The sequence below is a fragment of the Erythrolamprus reginae genome, chromosome 9 (genome assembly GCF_031021105.1).
Source record: "Erythrolamprus reginae isolate rEryReg1 chromosome 9, rEryReg1.hap1, whole genome shotgun sequence".
In the NCBI taxonomy this organism is placed as follows: domain Eukaryota; kingdom Metazoa; phylum Chordata; class Lepidosauria; order Squamata; family Dipsadidae; genus Erythrolamprus; species Erythrolamprus reginae.
The window spans coordinates 56,518,005-56,538,613 of NC_091958.1; the positions used below are offsets into that span (position 1 = coordinate 56,518,005).

The 20,609-nt window shown below is 44.6% G+C and overlaps 1 protein-coding gene across 3 annotated transcripts in view; it reads right to left on the minus strand.

Moving 5' to 3' along the window:
• PEMT (phosphatidylethanolamine N-methyltransferase) overlaps positions 1-20,609 on the minus strand; it is a 72,413-nt gene that overhangs the window by 42,774 nt on the left and 9,030 nt on the right. For all 3 annotated transcript variants that reach the window (XM_070761459.1, XM_070761460.1, XM_070761458.1), the window contains exons 3-4: positions 11,219-11,334; positions 4,809-4,954 (exon numbers count right to left, since the gene is read on the minus strand). In XM_070761459.1, coding sequence (XP_070617560.1) covers positions 4,809-4,954; positions 11,219-11,334 — 262 coding nt within the window. The remainder of the gene's footprint in view (positions 1-4,808; positions 4,955-11,218; positions 11,335-20,609) is intronic.

Below are 20,609 nucleotides of genomic sequence, written 5' to 3' on the forward strand. Positions count from 1 at the left end.
ATAAGCAATGAGGAAACAATCAAGGAATAGAATAGAATAGAACAGAACAGAATAGAATAGAATAAGATGAATTGAATAGAATTCTTTATTGGCCAAGAGTGATTGGACACACGAGGAATTTGTCTTTGGTGCAGATGCTCTCAGTGTACATAAAAGAAAATATATATTTGTCAAGAATCATAAGGTACAACACTTAATGATTGTCACAGGGGTCAAATAAGCAATGAGGAAACAATCAAGGAATAGAATAGAATAGAACAGAACAGAATAGAATAGAATAAGATGAATTGAATAGAATTCTTTATTGGCCAAGAGTGATCGGACACACGAGGAATTTGTCTTTGGTGCAGATGCTCTCAGTGTACATAAAAGAATATATACATTTGTCAAGAATCATCAGGTACAACACTTAATGATTGTCACAGGGGTCAAATAAGCAATGAGAAAACAATATTAATAAAAATCTTAAGATACAAGCAACAAGTTCCAATCATACAGTCATAAGTGGGAGGAAATGGGTGAAAGGAATGATGAGAAAAATAGTAGAAATAGAAGTGCAGATTTAGTAAAAAGTCTGACAGTGTTGAGGGAATTATTGGTTTAGCAGAGTGATGGCGTTGGAGAAAAAACTGTTCTTGTATCTAGTTGTCTTGGTTTGCAGTGCTCTGTAGCGACGTTTTCAGGGTAGGAGTTGAAACAGTTTATGTCCAGGATGCGAGGGGTCAGTCAATATTTACACAGCCTCTTTTTGATTCGAATAGAATAGAATAAAATTCTTTATTGGCCAAGTGTGATTGGACACACAAGGAATTTGTCTTTGGTGCAGATGCTCTCAACGTACACAAAAGAAAAAGAGACATTTGTCAAGAATCATGAGGTGCAACACTTAATGATTATCATGGGGTACAAATAAGCAATCAAATCCTATCAGGAAACAATCAATATAAATCAGAAAGATACAAGCAGCAAGTTACAGTCACACAGTCCTTAGTGGGAGATGATGGGTGATAGATGGGTGATATGTCTTCCTGCACAAACTTATGTTTTGGGAACTGCTTCTTCACCCCAATGAATTGCAAATCTTACATCTCCCCTTTCCTCCTCCCAATTCCAGTAAAACCTACCCACAGGTGGCTCTTTTGAAGTTATATCGAGGAACAGAAAAAGCCCAGGAAATAAAGTTAGTATGGATTTATGTTTGTGTGATATGTGCTGCCGTTGTTCTTTTGTTCTCTGTCTGTTCCCTCTGACACCCCCCCCCCCTCAATTCCAAATTGCACACAGCTGTGTTGGTCCATCTGGAGGAAGAGACAGATGGAAAATTGCTTCCCCCTTTTAGGGGAGGCCAAGTCAAAAGGAGGCTTGTGAATTTCTCGAAATTCATCGCAAAGCAACAAGATAAAACGGGGGAGGGAGGGTAGCGATATCTGGACAGGATATAAAAAAGAGGGAGGACCTTGCAATCGCAAGCGAAGGGTCAAGTGAGAGGATACGGCAGAAACAGAAGAATCAAGAGAGAAATTGTTTCTCTCTTAAAGAAAATAACTGTATAGCTCCCCACACCAGGATGTCCGTATGGGGCCATTTTGCCACCTAGGAGTTTGGGGTTAATGGTAAACCCATACCTAACAATGGGCTGATTCCTTCTTGGTGGTGGGATTCTGATCCAGAATGGACCAATAGAGGGTTGGGAAAGAGAAGCAGTGGATGATAATTCTGAGAGACACAGTTAGATGACCTCAGTAAGCATTGCCCCACTGGAATTTCCTGCCACAGAATAGAATAGAGTAGAGTAGGGTAGGGTAGGGTAGGGTAGAGTAGGGTAGGGTAGGGTAGAGTAGAGTAGGGTAGGGTAGGGTAGAGTAGGGTAGGGTAGAGTAGGGTAGGGTAGAGTACAGTAGAGTACAGTAGAGTGCAGTACAGTAGAGAATACAGTAGGAGTAGAGTAGAGTAGAGAAGAGAGTAGAGAAGAGAGAAGAGAGTAAAGTAGAGTAGAAGAGAGTAGAGTGGAATGGAATGGAATAGGAATAGAATAGAATAGAATGGAACAGAATGGAATAGAATTCTTTATTGGCCAAGCATGATTGGACCCATAATTAATTTGTCTTTGGTGCAGATGTTCTCGGTATACATAAAAGAAAAAGAGACATTTGTCAAGAATCATGAGGTCCAACACTTAATGATTGTCACAGGGGTCAAATAAGCAATCAGGAAACAATCAATGCTAATAAAAATCTTAAGGATGCAAGCAACAAGTCAGACATACAATACATATCATGGAGGACCTCACTTGGATGACTTGACAGAAGACAAGCCAGATGCAAAGCAGCTGGCCCTTAACAGATACTCCTGAAGATAAGACAGGACCTTCCAGGTCCAAAGGTTCTGTTTTGGTCCAAGTCAAGGTATCCTAGAACAAGGGGTCTACAACCTTGGCAACTTTAAGACCTGTGGACTTCCATTTCTAGAATTGAATTCTGAGAATTGAAGCCCACAGGTCTTAATGTTGCCAAGGTTGGAGACCCCTGTCCTAGAGGCCTTGGTTGTGGGACCAGAACAGTGGATCTGCTAGCCCCATGTTTTTCAGCCTTATCAACTTTAAGAGCAATGGACTTCCATTCCCAGAATCCTCCAGTCAGCACGCATGGACCTCAACTCCTCAGTCAACATGAATGTCCTAAAGTCATTCTGGGAGTTAAAGTTCATGAATGCCAGCTAAGGCATTCTGGACATTGAAGCCCACACAACTTAAAAGTTGCCAAGGTAGACTATGGTGGGGCATTGTAGGAAGCATTATCCTCTCTAACTGATACTGGAAATTGGTTTAGTCACCATGACATACAAACCTTCCTGGTCTGAATTCCTACGAGATTTATTTTATTTTATTTTATTTATTAGATCTGTATGCCACCCCTCTCCGAAGACTCATCTCCGAAGAGATGAAGAACAACACAACTTGAAGAGACCCGCATTCACAAGATATACCTTGCTTTCTCACCACATCAAAAAGCACAACCCTTGGACAACTATCTCTGCAAAAATTGAGATGCTAGGGACAGTTAGCCCCCACCTCCACTATGGCCTGGATCTTGGATTAAAATGTCGGTCAAGCAGTTTTCTGGCTGCTTACATATTCACACACGTAGACACAAAGGGAGAAAATGGGCCAGCCAAGTACCAGTTGGTGGAGAAACTGCTCCCACTGTGAAGGAAATGGGAAGGCCACCGAGCCCTTGTTTAGCGAGAGTGAATCACTCTGTGCCAATCTAACCCCGTAGCCTACATTGGAGGCTCTAGAAAAATAAACCACCAGATTATTGAAACATGCCGATCCGAATTGTGGAATGAGACAGAACCAACTCTTTGGTCTAGCAATCTCAAAACAAAACAGGGAAGGGTGTGTGTGAGAGATACATTTTATAACTAGGGTGGTGTATTCCTCACCAGGTGATTCAAAGCATCGGGCAAACCTGGGTGGATCCTGAAAAGCTAAGCAGTAAGCATCTGGAGGAGAAACCCCAAGAAGATGTGCTAAGGTAGACTAGATTGGGACATGGAAGATCTAACCCAGCACAAAACTCTATTTGGGGGTGGGTGGGAGGTGATGACCTTTCCTGGAGGGGTTCTTGGATTGGGGCTTGGGTTTTTTTTTGCACACTGGAAAGAGAGTTTCTGTTGTGAGTGCTCCTCATCCACCTCTGGTCTACTCAAGTCCAACCCAACTCAAAAGTTGGACAACAGGCTTCATTGCCTAGAGAGACAGTGTGACCTATGTTGGTGTTGGACTTGAAGAGACCCAGGTTATGTTGTGAGTGCTCCTTGTCCAACTCAGGTCTACTCAAGTCCAACCCAACTCAAAAATTGGACAACGGGCTTCATTGCCTAGAGAGACAGTGGCACCTATGTTGCTGTTGGACTAGAAGAGATCCAGGTTATGTTGTGAGTGCTCCTTGTCCAACTCAGGTCTACTCAAGTCCAACCCAACTCAAAAGTTGGACACCAGGCTTCATTGTCTAGAGAGACAGTGTGACCTAAGTTGGTGTTGGACTAGAAGAGATCCAGGTTATGTTGTGAGTGCTCCTTGCCCACCTCAGGTCATGTTAGATTCTGAGGAGGATGAGCCAAGCCCCTCTGGATACCCTGGGCCAAGGGGGTTACCAGCTGATGCAGAGAGTGAGGGAGAAAGTGACCCGAGTGAACCTGAGGAACCATCAGAGGGGACTGATGTGACAACGGGGAAGTGGTCCCAGTCAGAGGATGAGGAAGACATTAGAGTAGATGACCCATTCTTAGATGCTAGATACAGGAGGTTACTGAGAAGACAACAAAACATGTATGGTAAAAGGAAATAAGCTTACAGCTTTAACTCTAGGGGGTTTGATGCCAGTCCCAGCAAGTATAAAAGCAAAGGATCTTGGGAAATTAGGGGGGGGGGTCAACGTTGCTTGATGGACGCTGTGTTAGAGTTGGGGTGCTCGAAAATGCCCTCCCAAAACCTGATTTCTGCCTTGCTAAAAACTCTTTGACAGACGCTGCATGACTATTAAGACAATTGGTGAGCTGACTTTTATCCCTATGCTTCATTCCCTGCCTTATCTCGTTGAAATGCAATTTGGCTGAAGTTGGTACCTTTCACGGACTCTAATCTGATAATTTGCCGCAGAGAAAAAATACTCCCTGAACATTTTAAAACCCTGCTTTCTGCAGGGGTGATGGATTGCGTGCCATCAGTGAAGGTGCTGTGACAACTGCCATAGGTTCACTTGCTGGAGAACGTTGACATCAAACTACAATCCGGTTGGCCTTACCTAAAAACGTCCCAATGAAGCCCAGTGCAAGGAAGCTGGAGGTCACCAACAGGATGCCCACCGCTATGAGAGTCAGGCTGGCATAGTACCCCAAAAGGCACTCCAGCAGTGGCAGCTTGGGCTGGCTCTTCATGGCTTCTTCGAAGCTACAAGAGATGAGAGAAAAAGAAAGATGGTTGAGGTGACCACAGAAGCCTTCCGAAGGCCTTGCGGACTGAAGGAATGAAGCCCCTGTTCAGGACCTACAGCTTCTTCTACTGAAGAACTTTTTAACAAGATAAAAACAAAAGAAATATCAGGAGGGAAGCAAAGAAAGTAAGATGGAAGAGTGAATAAATAAGAAAGAAAACAGAATGAGGGAGGGAGGGAAGGAAGGAAGGCCTTAATACGGAAGGAGGGAGGGAGGGAGGAACGAGGGAGGGAGGGAAGGAAGGAAGGAATAAAGGAAGGAAGGCCTTGATAGGGAGGGAGAGAGGAAGGAAGGAACGAGGGAGGGAGGGAAGGAAGGAAGGCCTTGATAGGGAGGGAAAGAGGAAGGAAGGAACAAGGGACGGAGGGAAGGAAGGCCTTGATATGGAAGGAGGGAGGGAGGAAGGAACGAGGGAGGGAAGGAAGGAAGGAATAAAGGAAGGAAGGCCTTGATAGGGAGGGAGAGAGGAAGGAAGGAACGAGGGAGGGAAGGAAGGAAGGAAAGAAGGAAGGCCTTGACAGGGAGGGAGAGAGGAAGGAATGAGGGAGGGAGGGAAGGAAGGAAGGAAAGAAGGAAGGAAGGCCTTGATAGGGAGGGAGGGAGGGCTTCCAACTTTTTTGATAGTAGTTATAAAGGCACTCAAAGGTTACCTTTTCTCTCTAAGCTAACATCGTCATTTCCTCCTTTCCACTAGCGATCCCTTCTCGTCTTCAAACTCATAAATCGTCCATTCTTTTTTTTTTCCAGCAAAAAAAAATATCCAGAAGCAGCATTTTTTTACAACGAGCCGTTTTGCCCTGGCAAACACAAAACTCCATTTCCTGCCCTGTTTTCAGTTTGCTGAGTGCAACTGTCTTGTTTTCTTTCTGCCTCTGCCTCTCCAAGTGCAGCAGACTGAGACTAACACCAAACTCAGGCGGGTCCCGTGCTGCACTTATCCCCCACCCCTGGAAGGAAAACAAATATTGGATGAAGGAGCAGGGGAGGTGGGGGCTGCAAGGAGGAGGTGCTCCTTCTGGCAAGGTGAGACCCAAACAGGCCCAAGCCCACCCCAAGGGGCAGGTAGAAATGGCCCCTGGGGTTTCCCATCATTGTTTTTAATGAACTGGGGTTTTAGATTATATTTTAAAGCTTAGATTTCTTATTCATTGCATTTTTGTATTTATTCTGCTGTGAGCCTGCGGAGAAGGGTGGCATAGAAATCTAAACAACAACAACAACAACAACAACATAATTATAATAATAATGAACTAGAGAAATGAGTGAAATACGAAGATCTAAAAATCGAGCTGCAACGTCTCTGGCATAAGCCCGTGAAAGTGGTCCCAGTGGTCCTTGGCACGCTGGGCACAGTGCCAAAGGATCTCAGCGGACATTTGAAAACCATCGGAATTGACAAAATCTCCATCTGTCAATTGCAAAAGGCCGCTTTACTGGGATCGGCAAACATAATTCTCCGCTACATCACACAGTCCTAGGTGCTTGGGAAGCGCCCGACTGGTGATGAAATACGAAATCCAGCATAGTGATCTCGTTTGCTGAGTGGTATTGTTGTTGTTGATGATGATGATGATGATGATGATAATAATAATAATAATAATAATAATCTTCAGAGAGAACAGGTTATCTGCTTTGTGAGTGTCTATGTGGCATGAGAAATTCATTCTTCATTCAAAATTCTTTCTGCTTCCCATGTTTCGACCATATTCCAGGTGTAAGCGTTGCTGAATCCCACCTGGATTTTTGCTGGAGCTCACGTTTATCTTCCAAAAGATGACTTTTGTCAGGAGAATTAAGGAGAATTATTTCACGAGTTGTGAAATAATTTATATGCTCTCTTTCACGACTTGAGTTTCCTGTGCTTTTAATTCCCTCCTCCTCCTCCTCCTCCTTCTTCTTCTTCTTCTTCTTCTTCTTCTTCTTCTTCTTCTTCTTCTTCCTCCTATTTCTTTTCCTCCTCCTCCTCCTTCTATTCCTCTTCCTCCCTTTCCTCTTCCTCTTCCTTTCCTCTTCCTCTTCTTCCTCTTCTTCTCCTCCTTCTCCTTCTCCTCTTTCTCATTCTTTTCCTTTTCCTCCTCCTTCTATTTCTCTTCTTCTTCTTCCTCTTCTTCTTTTCCTCCTCATCCTCCTTCTATTTCTCTTCTTCTTCTTCTTCTTCCTCCTCCTCTTCCTTCTCTTCTTCTTCTTCCTCTTCTTCTTCTTCTTCTTCCCTAGTGGCCCAATTCTGACCACCCACCAGCTTCAGGAGACACAAGCTGGTTTTCCTTTCCTTCTCAGCCCTTCCAAACGGCCCCTCGGCTGGTTAATCAACAACGTCAGAGTTGATTAAATGACCACTTGAAAACGGCCGACGGAGCTTCCAGACACGTGGCCCAGTCTGCCATCTTCCTTTCGCTCCGACTCGCAAGCTCGCTCATGCACCGACTCTTCTGCAAACAAGGATGGGGTTCCCATTAGCCCCCCTGGTTGATGCGCCTGTGTTTTCATGCCAGTGTTTGCTCGTGCTAATGGGTCGCCCTTCTCCTGCAGGCAAGATGGATGGTTTCCTAAACAGAGTTTTGTTTGCCTAGCATGTGAACTCGGAGGTCCACCCCCCAACCATTACCCAGTTGCCCTCACTATTGATAAATAAACCTTTCGAGCAGAGTTCACATCTCCGGCCGATGCTGGTTTCGTTAATGTCATCAGTTTGGCATCTGGAGTCAATCGGGTTCATGGCATCCGTTAAAGTCCTACTCGATCGATCAACCTTGGTCCACAGTTAATATAAACCTGGTTTACAGAAACATGTCTCTCTGCTGACTTCATTGCACCGTTAAATTAAAGGGAGGGAGGGGGGGCATGCTTGGAAGCAATACATGTGCCGAGCATTAGCAAAAATAAATAAATAATGCAATTTTAAGCGCGCACATTTTTGGTAACAGGATAAATAATATCTTGTAAGTCACATTCCTCTTTTGCTGCTTAAATTGATCAAACTCCTGCCGAGGAGAGAACTAGGAGTTCCTGGATGGATGGATGGATGGATGGATGGATGACAGATAGACAGAAGCTAGAAGATAAATGGCAGATAATAGATAGATAAATGGATGGATGGATGGATGGATGCACGTATAGATGGATGGATGACAGATAGATAGATAGATAGATAGATAGATAGATAGATAGATAGATAGATAGATAGAAGCTAGATGACAGATAATAGATAGATGGATGGATGGATGGACTGATGGATGACAGATAGATAGAAGCTAGGCAATAGATGACAGATAAGATAATAGATAGATAGATAGATAGATAGATAGATGGATGGATGGATGGATGGATGGATGGATGGATGGATGGATGGATGGATGGATGGACCTCTTAGAAAAGGAGAGAGGTCAACAGTAGATAATTTAAGGTTGAAGATTTTGGGGTTTGGGGAAGAAACTACAGAGTCAGGTAGGGAGTTCCAGGCATTGATCATTCTGTTGCTGAAGTCATATTTTCTGCAGTCAGGTTTGGAGCAATTTATATTTAGTTTGCATCTATTATGTGCCCTTGAGTTGTTGTTGTTGAAGGTGAAGTAGTCACTAACAGGAAGGACGTTATGGTGTATGATCTTATGAACAACAGTTAAATCAGTTGGGAGGTGACGTAGTTGGAAATTGTCATAGTATTTGAAGTCTGGAGGAGTAAGGTAGCTTGTTTCGAGAGGAGGAAGAGTGAAGGACTCTTCTTGTGAAGTATTTGTGGATTCTCTCAATTGTGTCAATGTCAGTTATACAGTGTGGGTTTCATACAGGCGAGCTGTATTCGAGTATTGGTCTGACAAATGTTTTGTAAGCTCAGGTTAGTAATTCAATGTTTCTGGAGAAGAAGCTACATAAGATTAGGTTTGTAATTCTTAGTGCTTTTTTGGCAATGTTGTTACAGTGAGCTCTGGCACTTTGGTCATTAGATATGAGTTTTATAGAAGCTTTAAAAAACAAAACACCCCAAAAAATATTGTTTCCCCATACAGTGGTACCTCTATTTACAAACTTAATTCGTTCTGTGACCAGGTTCTTAAGTTTGTATGAAGAAGCAATTTTTTCCCATTAGAATCAATGTAAAAGCAAATAATGCCTGCGATTGGGGAAACCACAGGGAGGGTGGAGGCCCTGTTTCCTCCCAGGAGATTCCTAGAGAGGCCCAACGGAGGATTCTCCCCACCTTTTCCGGCCCTGTTTCCTCCCAGGAGATTCTTAAAGATGCCCCACGGAGACTTCTCCCCGCCTTTTCCGGTTACAGTTTTGGAAGCTCAAGTTTGTAAGTGGAAAAATGGTCCTTGAGAAGAGGCAAAAAAATTTTGAATACCCGGTTCTTCTCTAGAAAAGTTTGCAAGTAGAGGCGTTCTTAGGTAGAGGTACCACTGCACATCCTTTATTCTGGCTCATTAGGGATGGACAAGGAAGCTTGTAAAAAAACAACCTTCAAACACACAAAACAAGCTTAATTCTGAGACTCCCTTTGCCGTCACCAAGTTCAGGACTCGAAAGCTGGATTCTGTGTCCTTTTTCCTTGGTCCTGTGCAATATTCATGACCCCAGAGGAAGTGGGGTGGGGGGGGGGAGAGGATTTAGATTCAGCTGGTCCACCCATTGGGTTTCATGCCGTGTCCCCCCTCAGCCTTGAATCCGGGGCAGAGCGACCAAACCTTTGGCACTGTTGTGGATACGAAAGGAAGCTCTCGGAAAGTCAACCCGCCTTCTTAGATTACCTTCCTTCGCAGCAGGAACATCTAAGGACACATTATCATAATGTACAGTACATCATTCATGCGGGATTACGGAGAGCAGACCCAAGTGGGGAGGAGAGGCATTATCTGGCCTCATCCGAGATAAGAGAGTTGAAATGACCTGAGAATTAAATGCACAGATAATCCTCCTCCAGGCCTCTGTAAACACTGACGGTTGGCTCAATCCTGAAAACGAAACTGGACAGACGCGGTGTTTTCACTTCTTGAAAACCAAGGGGAAAAGATGTTAGAACTGAAAAAAGCTCTCGTTTTCTCTGTTGCTTTGCAAAGAGACATAAAGGCTTCTGTTTCCTTTCCAAGAAAATCCTGATGAGGTCCCACAGAGTTGGCCTTCTCCGGGTCCCGTCGACTAAACAATGTCGTCTGGCAGGACCCAGCGGAAGAGCCTTCTCTGTGGCGGCCCCGGCCCTCTGGAATCAGCTCCCCCCGGAGATCTGTACTGCCCCCACCCTCCTCGCCTTCCGTAAGAGTTTTAAGACTCACTTATGTCATCAGATTTGGGGCGATTAGATCCTTGCCACCTGGCCAATGAATGTGTTGACAGAAGGGACATTGGGAAACTGAATATTATAAAGCCCGAGATAAGGTTTATGATTGGTTGAACAGAAGATTAAGGAATAACTAAATAACTAAATACAGTGATACCTCGTCTTACAAACGCCTCGTCATACAAACTTTTCGAGATACAAACCTGAGGCTCCCCTCCATGGGAAACCCCACCTCCGGACTTCCGTGTTTTTGTGATGCTGCAGGGGAATCCTAGCAGGGGAATCCAGCAGCGCAAAAACGGGTGCTTTGCTGGCAACAGAAATCCAGAGGTGGGGTTTCCTATGGAGGGGAACCTCAGGGGAATCCCAGCAGCGCAAAAACGGGCGCTTCAGCTGGCAAAAGGGGTGAATTTTGGGCGTGCACGCATTAATCGCTTTCCCATTGATTCCTATGGGAAACATTGTTTCGTCTTACAAACTTTTCACCTTAAGAACCTCGTCCCGGAAGCAATTAAGTTTGCAAGGCAATGTATCACTGTATATTATATAGAAGTAAATAGCTAAAATTTTGTAAATAATAGGAAATGTGTATATGTTTCTTTGCATGATATGATCTGCAAAGGTTTTTCTCTGGAAACTTCTGATAACAGTGGTAATAGCGTCTATATTTTGTTGTATGTTTGCTGTTCTCTTATATGTATGTTGGTGTCTTGTTTTGCCTTAATAATTTTTTTTAAAAAAAATGTGTTGAGAGAAGGTTGATTGAATGAAACAACTGTTTTTATGATTTTGGGGTTTTAAAATTTAAATTAATTGGATGAAGATGTTTCATATTGTTTTATTGTATGTTGGGAGCCGCCCCGAGTCCTCGGAGAGGGGCGGTATGAAAGTCCAATTAATAAATAAATAATAAATAATAAAAACAGCGCCCCCCAAAGGTGAGACTCACCAGTGACTCCGCAGAAAGTTCAGCGAGATGATGACAATTCCCAGGAAGTAGCAGGCGGCGTAAGGAGAACCAAAGAGACGTGTGAGTGACCGGCTCCTGTGCTCCCATCTCCCAACCTGAACAGACAAAAGGTCAATGACCACATCACAAAGGCCTTTTGCAACCTCCAAAGTCTTTTCAAGGAAACAGGAGCTTGGAAAGAGCCCAAATTACTAATGCCAGGAAATACGACCTCATCGGCGGATTAGTAATTCTGCTAATCAATAGTACCTCCATTCGGCCTGGAGTTTAATTTTGATGGATAGGCCTCCGTTCATCGGCTCTAAATGCTGACTCAGAATTTCCAGAGCCTTCCGCAAAGATGCCGGAGAAGTGACGGACAAGTGCGCGCTGTTAGATGACCAACGTCAGTGGATGGGTTTGTCTCATTAGTGTCATAAAAATGTTGCACAAAACTCATACCATTACAATTGGATGGAAAAGAGGCAGCAGAAATAAAGCTGTACATAGAGAAACTATGTTTAATAAATACCAAAATGTAATAAATCTTCTGTTGAAACTTGATGTAAGAAACCATATACTGTGGTACCTCTACCTAAGAAGGCCTTTACTTACGAACTTTTCTAGATAAGAACCGGGTGTTCAAGATTTTTTTTGCCTCTTCTCAAAAATCATTTTCCACTTACAAACCCGAGCCTCCGAAACTGTAACTGGAAAAGGCAGAGAGAAGCCTCCGTGGGGCCTCTCTAAGAATCTCCTGGGAGGAAACAGGGCCGGAAAAGACAGGGAGAAGCCTCCTTGGGGCCTCTCTAAGAATCTCCTGGGAGGAAACAGGGCCGGAAAAGACAGGGAGAAGCCTCCGTGAGGCCTCTCTAGAAATCTCCTGGGAGGAAACATGGCTGGAAAAGGCGGGGAGAGGCTTCTGTGGGGCCTCTCTAGGAATCTCCTGGGAGGAAACAGGGCCGGAAAAGGCGGAGAGAAGCCTCCATGGGGCCTCTCTAGGAATCTCCTGGGAGGAAACAGGGCCGGAAAAGACAGGGAGAAGCCTCCGTGAGGCCTCTCTAGGAATCTCCTGGGAGGAAACAGGGCCTCCACCCTCCCTGTGGTTTCCCCAATCGCACCATTATTTGCTTTTACATTGATCCCTATGGGAAAAATTGCTTCTTCTTCCAAACTTTTCTACTTAAGAACCTGGTCACGGAACGAATTAAGTTTGTAAGTAGAGGGACCACTGTATATCCATCATTGGGTCTAGGCCCCTTTATGTAGAGAACTGTACTGGCCAGAGGCTGGGGTCCAGTCTTGTCCCTCTGGCCTCTCATGAGCTGTTTGCATTTTTAACAGAGCGAAAACTCCGCCGCGCTTCTGCTCGGCCAACCTGATGTTCCCCACTGCCTCTCTTGGCCAACCTGCCTACCGATATCAGTTGAACAGGCTGGAGGAATGAACACCCACCAGCCTGGCCATCCACCCACCCACCCATCTCTGTTTGTTCCCGGGCAGAGAGATACGGTTTCTTCTCCTCCAGCTGGACCGTTTATTCCCCACCCCACACACACCAAAAGCTTTGCATTTTAATGGAGCCCAGCCTCCCTCCTGAAACCCAGCTCTGGTTTCTATTTTATGCAGTTCCATTTTTATCTCTGGCTTACGGCAAATACACCGCAGGAGGAGGGCGTTTCTTCCTGATCAAGAGTCCTTAGGTGCCCCCAGGTACCACTTCTGCCGGGGACAATCTGAGCCCAGCAGCCCTCCTGGCTCCTGGGGAGGCTGGAGGGTTTTTTCTTGATGGGTGGGTGGGCCCAGAGAAAGAAGGGAAGGAAAGGAAAAGGGAAAGAAAAGGGAAAGGGAAAGGAATGGAAAGGAAAGGAAAGGAAAAGGAGAAGGAATGGAAAGGAAGAAAGGAAAGAAGAGAAAAGAAAAGAAAAGAAAAGGGAAAGGGAAAGGGAAAGGGAAAGGAATGGAAAGGAAAAAAGAGAAAGGAAAAGGAATGGAAAGGAAAAAAGAGAAAAGGAAAGGAAAGGAAAGGAAAAGGAGAAGGAATGGAAAGGAAGAAAGGAAAGAAGAGAAAAGAAAAGAAAAGGGAAAGGGAAAGAAAAGAGAAAGGAAAAGGAATGGAAAGGAAAAAAGAGAAAAGAAAAGGAAAAGGAATGAAAAGGAAGAAAGGAAAGAAGAGAAAAGGGAATGGAATGGAAAGGAAGAGAAAAGAAGGGAAGGGAAGGAAGATTGAAGGGAAGGGAAGAGGGAATGAAGAGAAAAGAAAGGAAGGAAAGGGGGAGGGAGGAAATAGAGAGAAAGGCAGGAAAAAAGAAGGGAGAGGAGGGGGGGAAGGAGAGGTTTTTCCAGAATGAAGTACAACCCGAAGCAAATCCTGTGTGTGGAGTCTTGCAATTGCCCTGAGCCCTGGTGGCGCAGTGGTTAGAGCGCAGCACTGCACGCTGCTTCTGCTGACTGTAGTTTAGCAGTTCAAATCTCACCACTGTCTCAAGGTTGACTCAGCCTTCCATCTTTCCCAGGTGGGTCCAATGAGGACCCAGATTGTTGGGAGGAATATGCTGACTCTCTGCAAACCGCTTAGAAAGGGCTGTAAAGCCCTGTGAAGCAGTATACAAGTCTAAATGCTATTGCTGTGTAGAGCTCTCTGAAGGGGCATATAAGGCTGGGTGCTATATTGCAATTGCAAGCTAACTTTGCCTACTGCCAGCAGTTTGATCCTGACTGGCTCAAGGTTGACTCAGCCTTCCGAGGTGGGTAAAGTGTGGACCCGGATTGTTGGGGGCAAGAGGCTCAGTCTGTAAACCGCTTAGAGAGGGCTGCAAAAGCCCCAGAAAGCATTATATAAGTCTAAATGCTATTGCTCTTCCTTCCTTCCTTCCTTCCTTCCTTCCTTCCTTCCTTCCTTCCTGCCTGCCTGCCTGCCTGCCTGCCTGCCTGCCTGACTGACTTACTTACTTACTTACTTACTTACTTTCCTCCCTCCTTCCCTCCCTCCTTCCTTCCATTCATCCTTCCGAGGTGGGTCAAATGAGGACCCAGATTGTTGGGGGCAAATATGCTGATTCTGTAAACTGCTTAGAGAGGGTTGTAAAAGTACTATGAAGCGGTATATAAGTCTAAATGCTATTGCTATTTCTTCCTTCCTTCCTTTTCCTTCCTTCCTTCCTTCCTTACTGACTTACTTACTTTCCTCCCTCCTTCCTTCCCTCCCTCCTTCCCTCCCTCCTTCCTTCCATCCATCCTTCCTTCCTTCCATCCATCCTTCCTTCCTTCCATCCATCCATCCTTCCTTCCTTCCATCCATCCTTCCTTCCATCCATCCATCCATCCATCCATCCATCCATCCATCCTTCCTTCCATCCATCCTTCCGAGGTGGGTTAAATGAGGACCCAGATTGTTGGGGGCAAATAGGCTGATTCTGTAACTGCTAAATGCTATTGCTAATTTCAATGCAAGCAGTCAGGATGCCAATCTCATTTAAAGTAGGCAAATGACCCTCTGCCCCTTCCCCCCAGCCTTGACCATCAGAAAAAGGGGGGAAAGGGAGGCGGGAGACGATTTTTAATTCTAGCGGAAAGGGAAGAGCAGAGAAAGAGGAGCAACTGCAAAGCCAGAGAACAGAACAAACGGGGGGGGGGGGGGAGAGAAGTCCCTGCTAATTACTTTGTACAAGCCAGCAATTAAGAGAAGCCTATTTGCATGCGAACTCTAATGAGTGCCTCTAGGAGCTGCCCTACGTGTGGCTGGATGGCGCTGGAACATTCAAGGCGGCTCCACAGTGAGGGAAGGAGCAGGATGGCTGGGAGATTGTCCATGACCCCCCACCACCACCACCAATTAGCCCCACAAGTGAATTAGGCGGCTTAAGTCAAAGTCCAAGTTGCATGGGTCAAGTTCATGCCATGACTTGCCGTCTGGGGTCAACTTCCCCTGGGGAGAAAGTGTGGCCGGGTGGGTTTTCTCTCCAGCACATAGCGTACAATTTTTCTCTCTTTTTTTGCTAGAATTATTTCCCCCACCCCAAATAAAAGATGCTGCAGGATTGGCAAAGGGGGCAGTTTGGGTCTTGTGGATACTAAAAGGACGAGACTTCCCCAAAAGTTTGGCAGATTGAATCTCAGCAGGTTCAAGGTGGACTCAGCCTTCCTTCCTTCCTTCCTTCCCTCCCTCCTTCCTTCCTTTCTTCCCTCCCTTCCTTCCTCTCTCCTCCCTCCTCTTCCTTTGTGTCATTTCTTCCCACCCTTCCTATTTTTCCTTCCCTCCTTCGTTTCTTTTTTCTGACTGAAGGTCAACTCAACTTTCCGTCCTTCCAAGGTCGGTAAAATGAGGACCCAGATTGTTGGAGGCAAGAGGCCGATTCTATAAACTGCTTAGAGAGGGCTGTAAAAGCACTGTAAAGCAGTATATAATTCTAAGTGCTATTGCTATTCCCTCCCTCCCTCCCTCCCTCCCTCCTTCCTTCCTTCCTTCCTTCTGAGGTGGGTCAAATGAGGACCCAGATTGTTGGGGGCAAATATGCTGAGTCTCTGTAAACCGCTAGAGAGGGCTGTAGAGCACTGGTCTAAATTGCTATTGCTATAACTTTGCTTTAGGACCAAATTGCCATTGTGGTTGCTAAACAAGGACCGCCTGTAAATGCCTAGTTTTCCAGAAGAGGCTAAGACTCCCAAGGCTCTTCTTGCGATTCAAGGAAGCAAACAAACCCAAGAGAGGCCGATGGGACTTCTGCCAAGCCAGGTCAAACGCCATTAAAGAGATGAGTTTCCTTATCGGGGGATTTGATCGGGAAAGCATGAAAACAGGAGCCGTAATCTTCGGCGCCAGGTGGAAGGGCCGAAAGGCAGTCAGGAGCTTCTCAGCCTCATGAAACCCAGCACGATGTATTGACTGGGGGGGCTTTAAACGCGCCTCTCCTCCATAACAAGGGAGCCATTTCCCCTAATTGCTTTCCCCTGGCAGAGGAAGGTGTTATGAATTCGGCAGCCGATAAGGTAAGCTGCTCCGGCTCGGCTGGCGAAGGAACCCGAGTTGCAGCTGGGCAGCTCTCCTGCTTTCCTCCAACAAGGCAAGGGAGGCCCAAGGTGACCTCGGATCGGTCTGGGCTCATTTCCATCTCTCTGTCTCTCCCCCCCCCCACTCCACACACAAAGAACCACAATCCCCAAGGCTTGTTCGTAAACCACAAATCTAAAGCCTGATTTGGTTGGATTGGGTTGGTTCAAGTTGGGTTGGGTTGGGTTGAGTTGGGTTTCGATTGGGTTGGTTCAAGTTGGTTTGGTTTGGTTTGGGTTGGGTTGGGTTGGGTTGGGTTGATGTTGGTGTTGGTTTGCTTTGGTTTGCTTTGAGTTGGTTTGGTTTGGGTTAGGGTTGGGTTGGTTATTGGATTTATATGCTGCCCTCTCCAAGGACTCACAACATATAAAAGAACAATGTGATGCAAATCCAAATCCAATTAATATGAACCCACTAATCTAAACTAAAAACCCCATTATATTAAAAAATCAATCATACCCATTCAACAACAACATACATACCAATCGTCAGCCAGGGGGCTAGAGTCTAATGGCCCCAAGCCTGGTGGCATAAATGAGTCTTTAGACACTTGCAGAAGGTGAGGATGCTGGGAGCAGTGTGAATCTCTGGGGGGAGCTGATTCCAGAGGGCTGGGGTCCCCACAGAGAAGGCTCTTCCCCTAGGTCCCACTGAGCAACATTTTCTAAGTTGATGGGACCTGGAGAAGGCCGACTCTGTGGGATAGAACCGGTCGCTGGGATTTGTATTTTAACCACAATACTTGTTGTAAGCTGCCCTGAGTACCGAGGTATTGGGTGGCATAGAAGTAGAATAGGATAGGATAGGATAGGATAGGATAGAATTCTTTATTAAGGAAAATAAGGCCTGGGATTGTGGAATATTAGGTTGAATGTGTGTTTTTAATTGGGTTATTAATAAATGTCATTATTGTTTTAGAATCTGTTTTTACTGTTTTAGAATTATTTTTATACGTTGGAAGCTGTCGAGAGTCCTTTGGGAGTTATAAATATGATAGGTAGGTAGGTAGGTAGGTAGGTAGGTAGGTAGGTAAGTAAGTAAGTAAGTAAGTAAGTAAGTAAGTAAGTAAGTAAGTAAGTAAGTAAGTAAGTAAGTAAGTAAGCAAGCAAGCAAGCAAGCAAATAAGTAGATAAAGTCCTTTGCAAAACTTCCCCACCCTCCACTCCTCCCCTGTAGGCAGAATCCCACCAGGGAGGTCCTGGATCTTTGGCAGAGCTAAGTTTCAAATGCTTATTTTTGAGAGAGAAGTCAGAGGCAGAAAAACCCCAAGCAAGGAAGGCTTTGGGTTTTGTTCCTCGTCAATCACACCTCTTCTTCCCCTGTACCCACCCCAATCCACAGAGATGCCACCCTGGACTACCAATACCATTGTTCCCTGCGTTGTCCATAAGGGCCTATTGGGCTGGGAAGGATGGATGGGTTGTGGTTGAAGTGTCATGCAGTGAAATTACATTGCTCCTTTGGCGCCCCCTGCTGGGGATTCGAGGGAAGGAGAGACCAACGTGAAGGATGGGCAGAGCATTTTTGAGGGATCCAACCCAAAACTCCACTGGACATTTTTTTCTCCAAGAAGGTCCACCAATCAGATGCCTACAGAAATGCCCAAAGCCCAACTTTCATGGTTGTCCCAAAGGGGCATTTTTCAGGAGGAAACTGGACTTTTTGGGTTTCCTTTGAAGACATTTTCCTTCTCATAGAAACATAGAAACATACATAGGTTGTAAGGAACCAGGCTCAGCAGAATAGCCGGCATAGAAACATAAAAACATAGAAGACTGACGGCAGAAAAAGACCTCATGGTCCATCTAGTCTGCCCTTATACTATTTCCTGTATTTCATCTTACAATGGATCTATGTTTATCCCAGGCATGTTTAACTTCAGTTACTGTGGATTTACCAACCACGTCTGCTGGAAGTTTGTCCAAGGATCTACGACTCTTTCAGTAAAATAGTATTTTCTCATGTTGCTTTTGATCTTTCCCCCAACTAACTTCAGATTGTGTCCCCTTGTTCTTGTGTTCACTTTCCTATTAAAAACACTTCCCTCCTGGAGCTTATTTAACCCTTTAACATATTTAAATGTTTCGATCATGTCCCCCCTTTTCCTTCTGTCCTCCAGACTATACAGATGGAGTTCATGAAGTCTTTCCTGATAGGTTTTATGCTTCAGGCCTTCCACCATTCTTGTAGCCCGTCTTTGGACCCGTTCAATTTTGTCAATATCTTTTTGTAGGTGATGTCTCCAGAACTGGACACAGTATATTCCAAATGTGGTCTCACCAGCGCTCTATATAAGGGGATCACAATCTCCCTCTTCCTGCTTCTTATACCTCTAGCTAGCATATATGTTAAGTGTTAGATGCTTAGGTTCTGATACCAAAGTAACCTACGGTATATATTATAAAGCTGTATGTTCCTGTATGTTATGTTTTTGTTTGTATGGGGGTTTTTTGGTCTTTGTTTTTGTTGTTTCAAATGTAAATATTCAATAAAGATTTTGTTTTTTAAAAAAAGAAGATTGACAGCAGAAAAAAACCTCCTGGTCCATCTAGTCTGCCCTTATACTCTTTCCTGTATTTTATCTTAGGATGGATCTATGTTTATCCCAGACAGGTTTAAATTCAGTTCCTGTTGATTTACCAACCACGTCTGCTGGAAGTTTGTTCCAAGGATCTACCACTCTTTCAGTGAAATAATATTTTCTCACATTGCTTTTGATCTTTCCCCCAACTAACTTCAGATTGTGTCCCCTTGTTCTTGTGTTCACTTTCCTATTAAAAACACTTCCCTCCTGGACCTTATTTAACCCTTTAACATATTTAAATGTTTCGATCATGTCCCCCCTTTTCCTTCTGTCCTCCAGACTATACAGATTGAGTTCAGGAAGTCTTTCCTGATCAGTTTTATGCTTAAGACCTTCCACCATTCTTGGAGCCCGTCTTTGGACCCGTTCAATTTTGTCAATATCTTTTTGTAGGTGAGGTCTCCAGAACTGAACACAGTGTATTCTAAATGTGGTCTCACCAGCGCTCTATATAAGGGGATCACAATCTCCCTCTTCCTGCTTCTTATACCTCTAGCTAGCATATATGTTAAGTGTTAGATGCTTAGGTTCTGATACCAAAGTAACCTATATATTATAAAGCTGTATGCTCCTGTATGTTATGTTTTTGTGAGGTTTTTTGGTCTTTGTTTTTGTTGTTTCAAATGTAAATATTCAATAAAGATTTTTTTTTTAAAGAAGAACATTGACGGCAGAAAAAAAACCTCCTGGTCCATCTAGTCTGCCCTTATACTCTTTCCTGTATTTTATCTTAGGATGGATATATGTTTATCCCAGGCAGGTTTAAATTCAGTTCCGGTGGATTTACCAACCACGTTTGCTGGGAGTTTGTTCCAAGCATCTACTATTCTTTCAGTCAAATAATATTTTCTCACCTTGCTTCTGATTTTCCCCCCAACTAACTTCAGATTGTGGCCCCTTGTTCTTGTGTTCACTTTCCTATTAAAAACACTTCCCTCCTGAACCTTATTTAGCTTTTTAACATATTTAAATGTTTCGATCGTGTCCCCCACTTTCCTTTCTGTCCCCCAGACTCTACAGATGGAGTCCATGAAGTCTTCCCTGGTAAGTTTGATGCTTAAGATCTTCCACCCTTTTTTGTAGCCCGTCTTTGGACCCATTCCATTTTACCCAAAAAGCTCTCTTCTAAACATCTGTGGAGATCCTCAGTCCTCCAGGTGTGGATAAGGTTAGGGAGACAGAGCTGGAAATCAGGTAAGACAGGAGGAGCCCCAAAATAATAAGGCCTCCCCCAAAATAAGGCCAATTTCTGCGTCCAAAAAAATATAAGACAGGCTCCTATTTTGGGGGAAACAGGGTAATTCCAACTGATTTCAAACCGCTGCCTCCTTTTTTAATTTGTTATAAAACAACTTTACAAGTTTTTAAGGCAGCACGCTCATTTTCAACTGTCCTTATTTTTCTCCAAAATGCTTCGGAAACAATCAGATCTCCACAGTGGGGAAATTGGGTCACGGGCAAGAGAGAAAGATTTGTTGTCGTTAAAGGAGGACTAACAATTGCACACAGCAGCAGCAGAAAGACAAACACACACACACACACACACACACACACACCGAGTAAAACTTGCAAATATTTCCCCCCCTGCTGAAATCAAACATGCTGGATTCCAGGATGGGCACACACACACACACACACACACACACACACACACAAAATTTCCCACTGTGAATATCGGATTGTGCTGCAACCCAACAAGACCGACACAGACTTCAGAGGAGAATCAGAACTGCAGAAGAAACAATGGCTGCCAACCT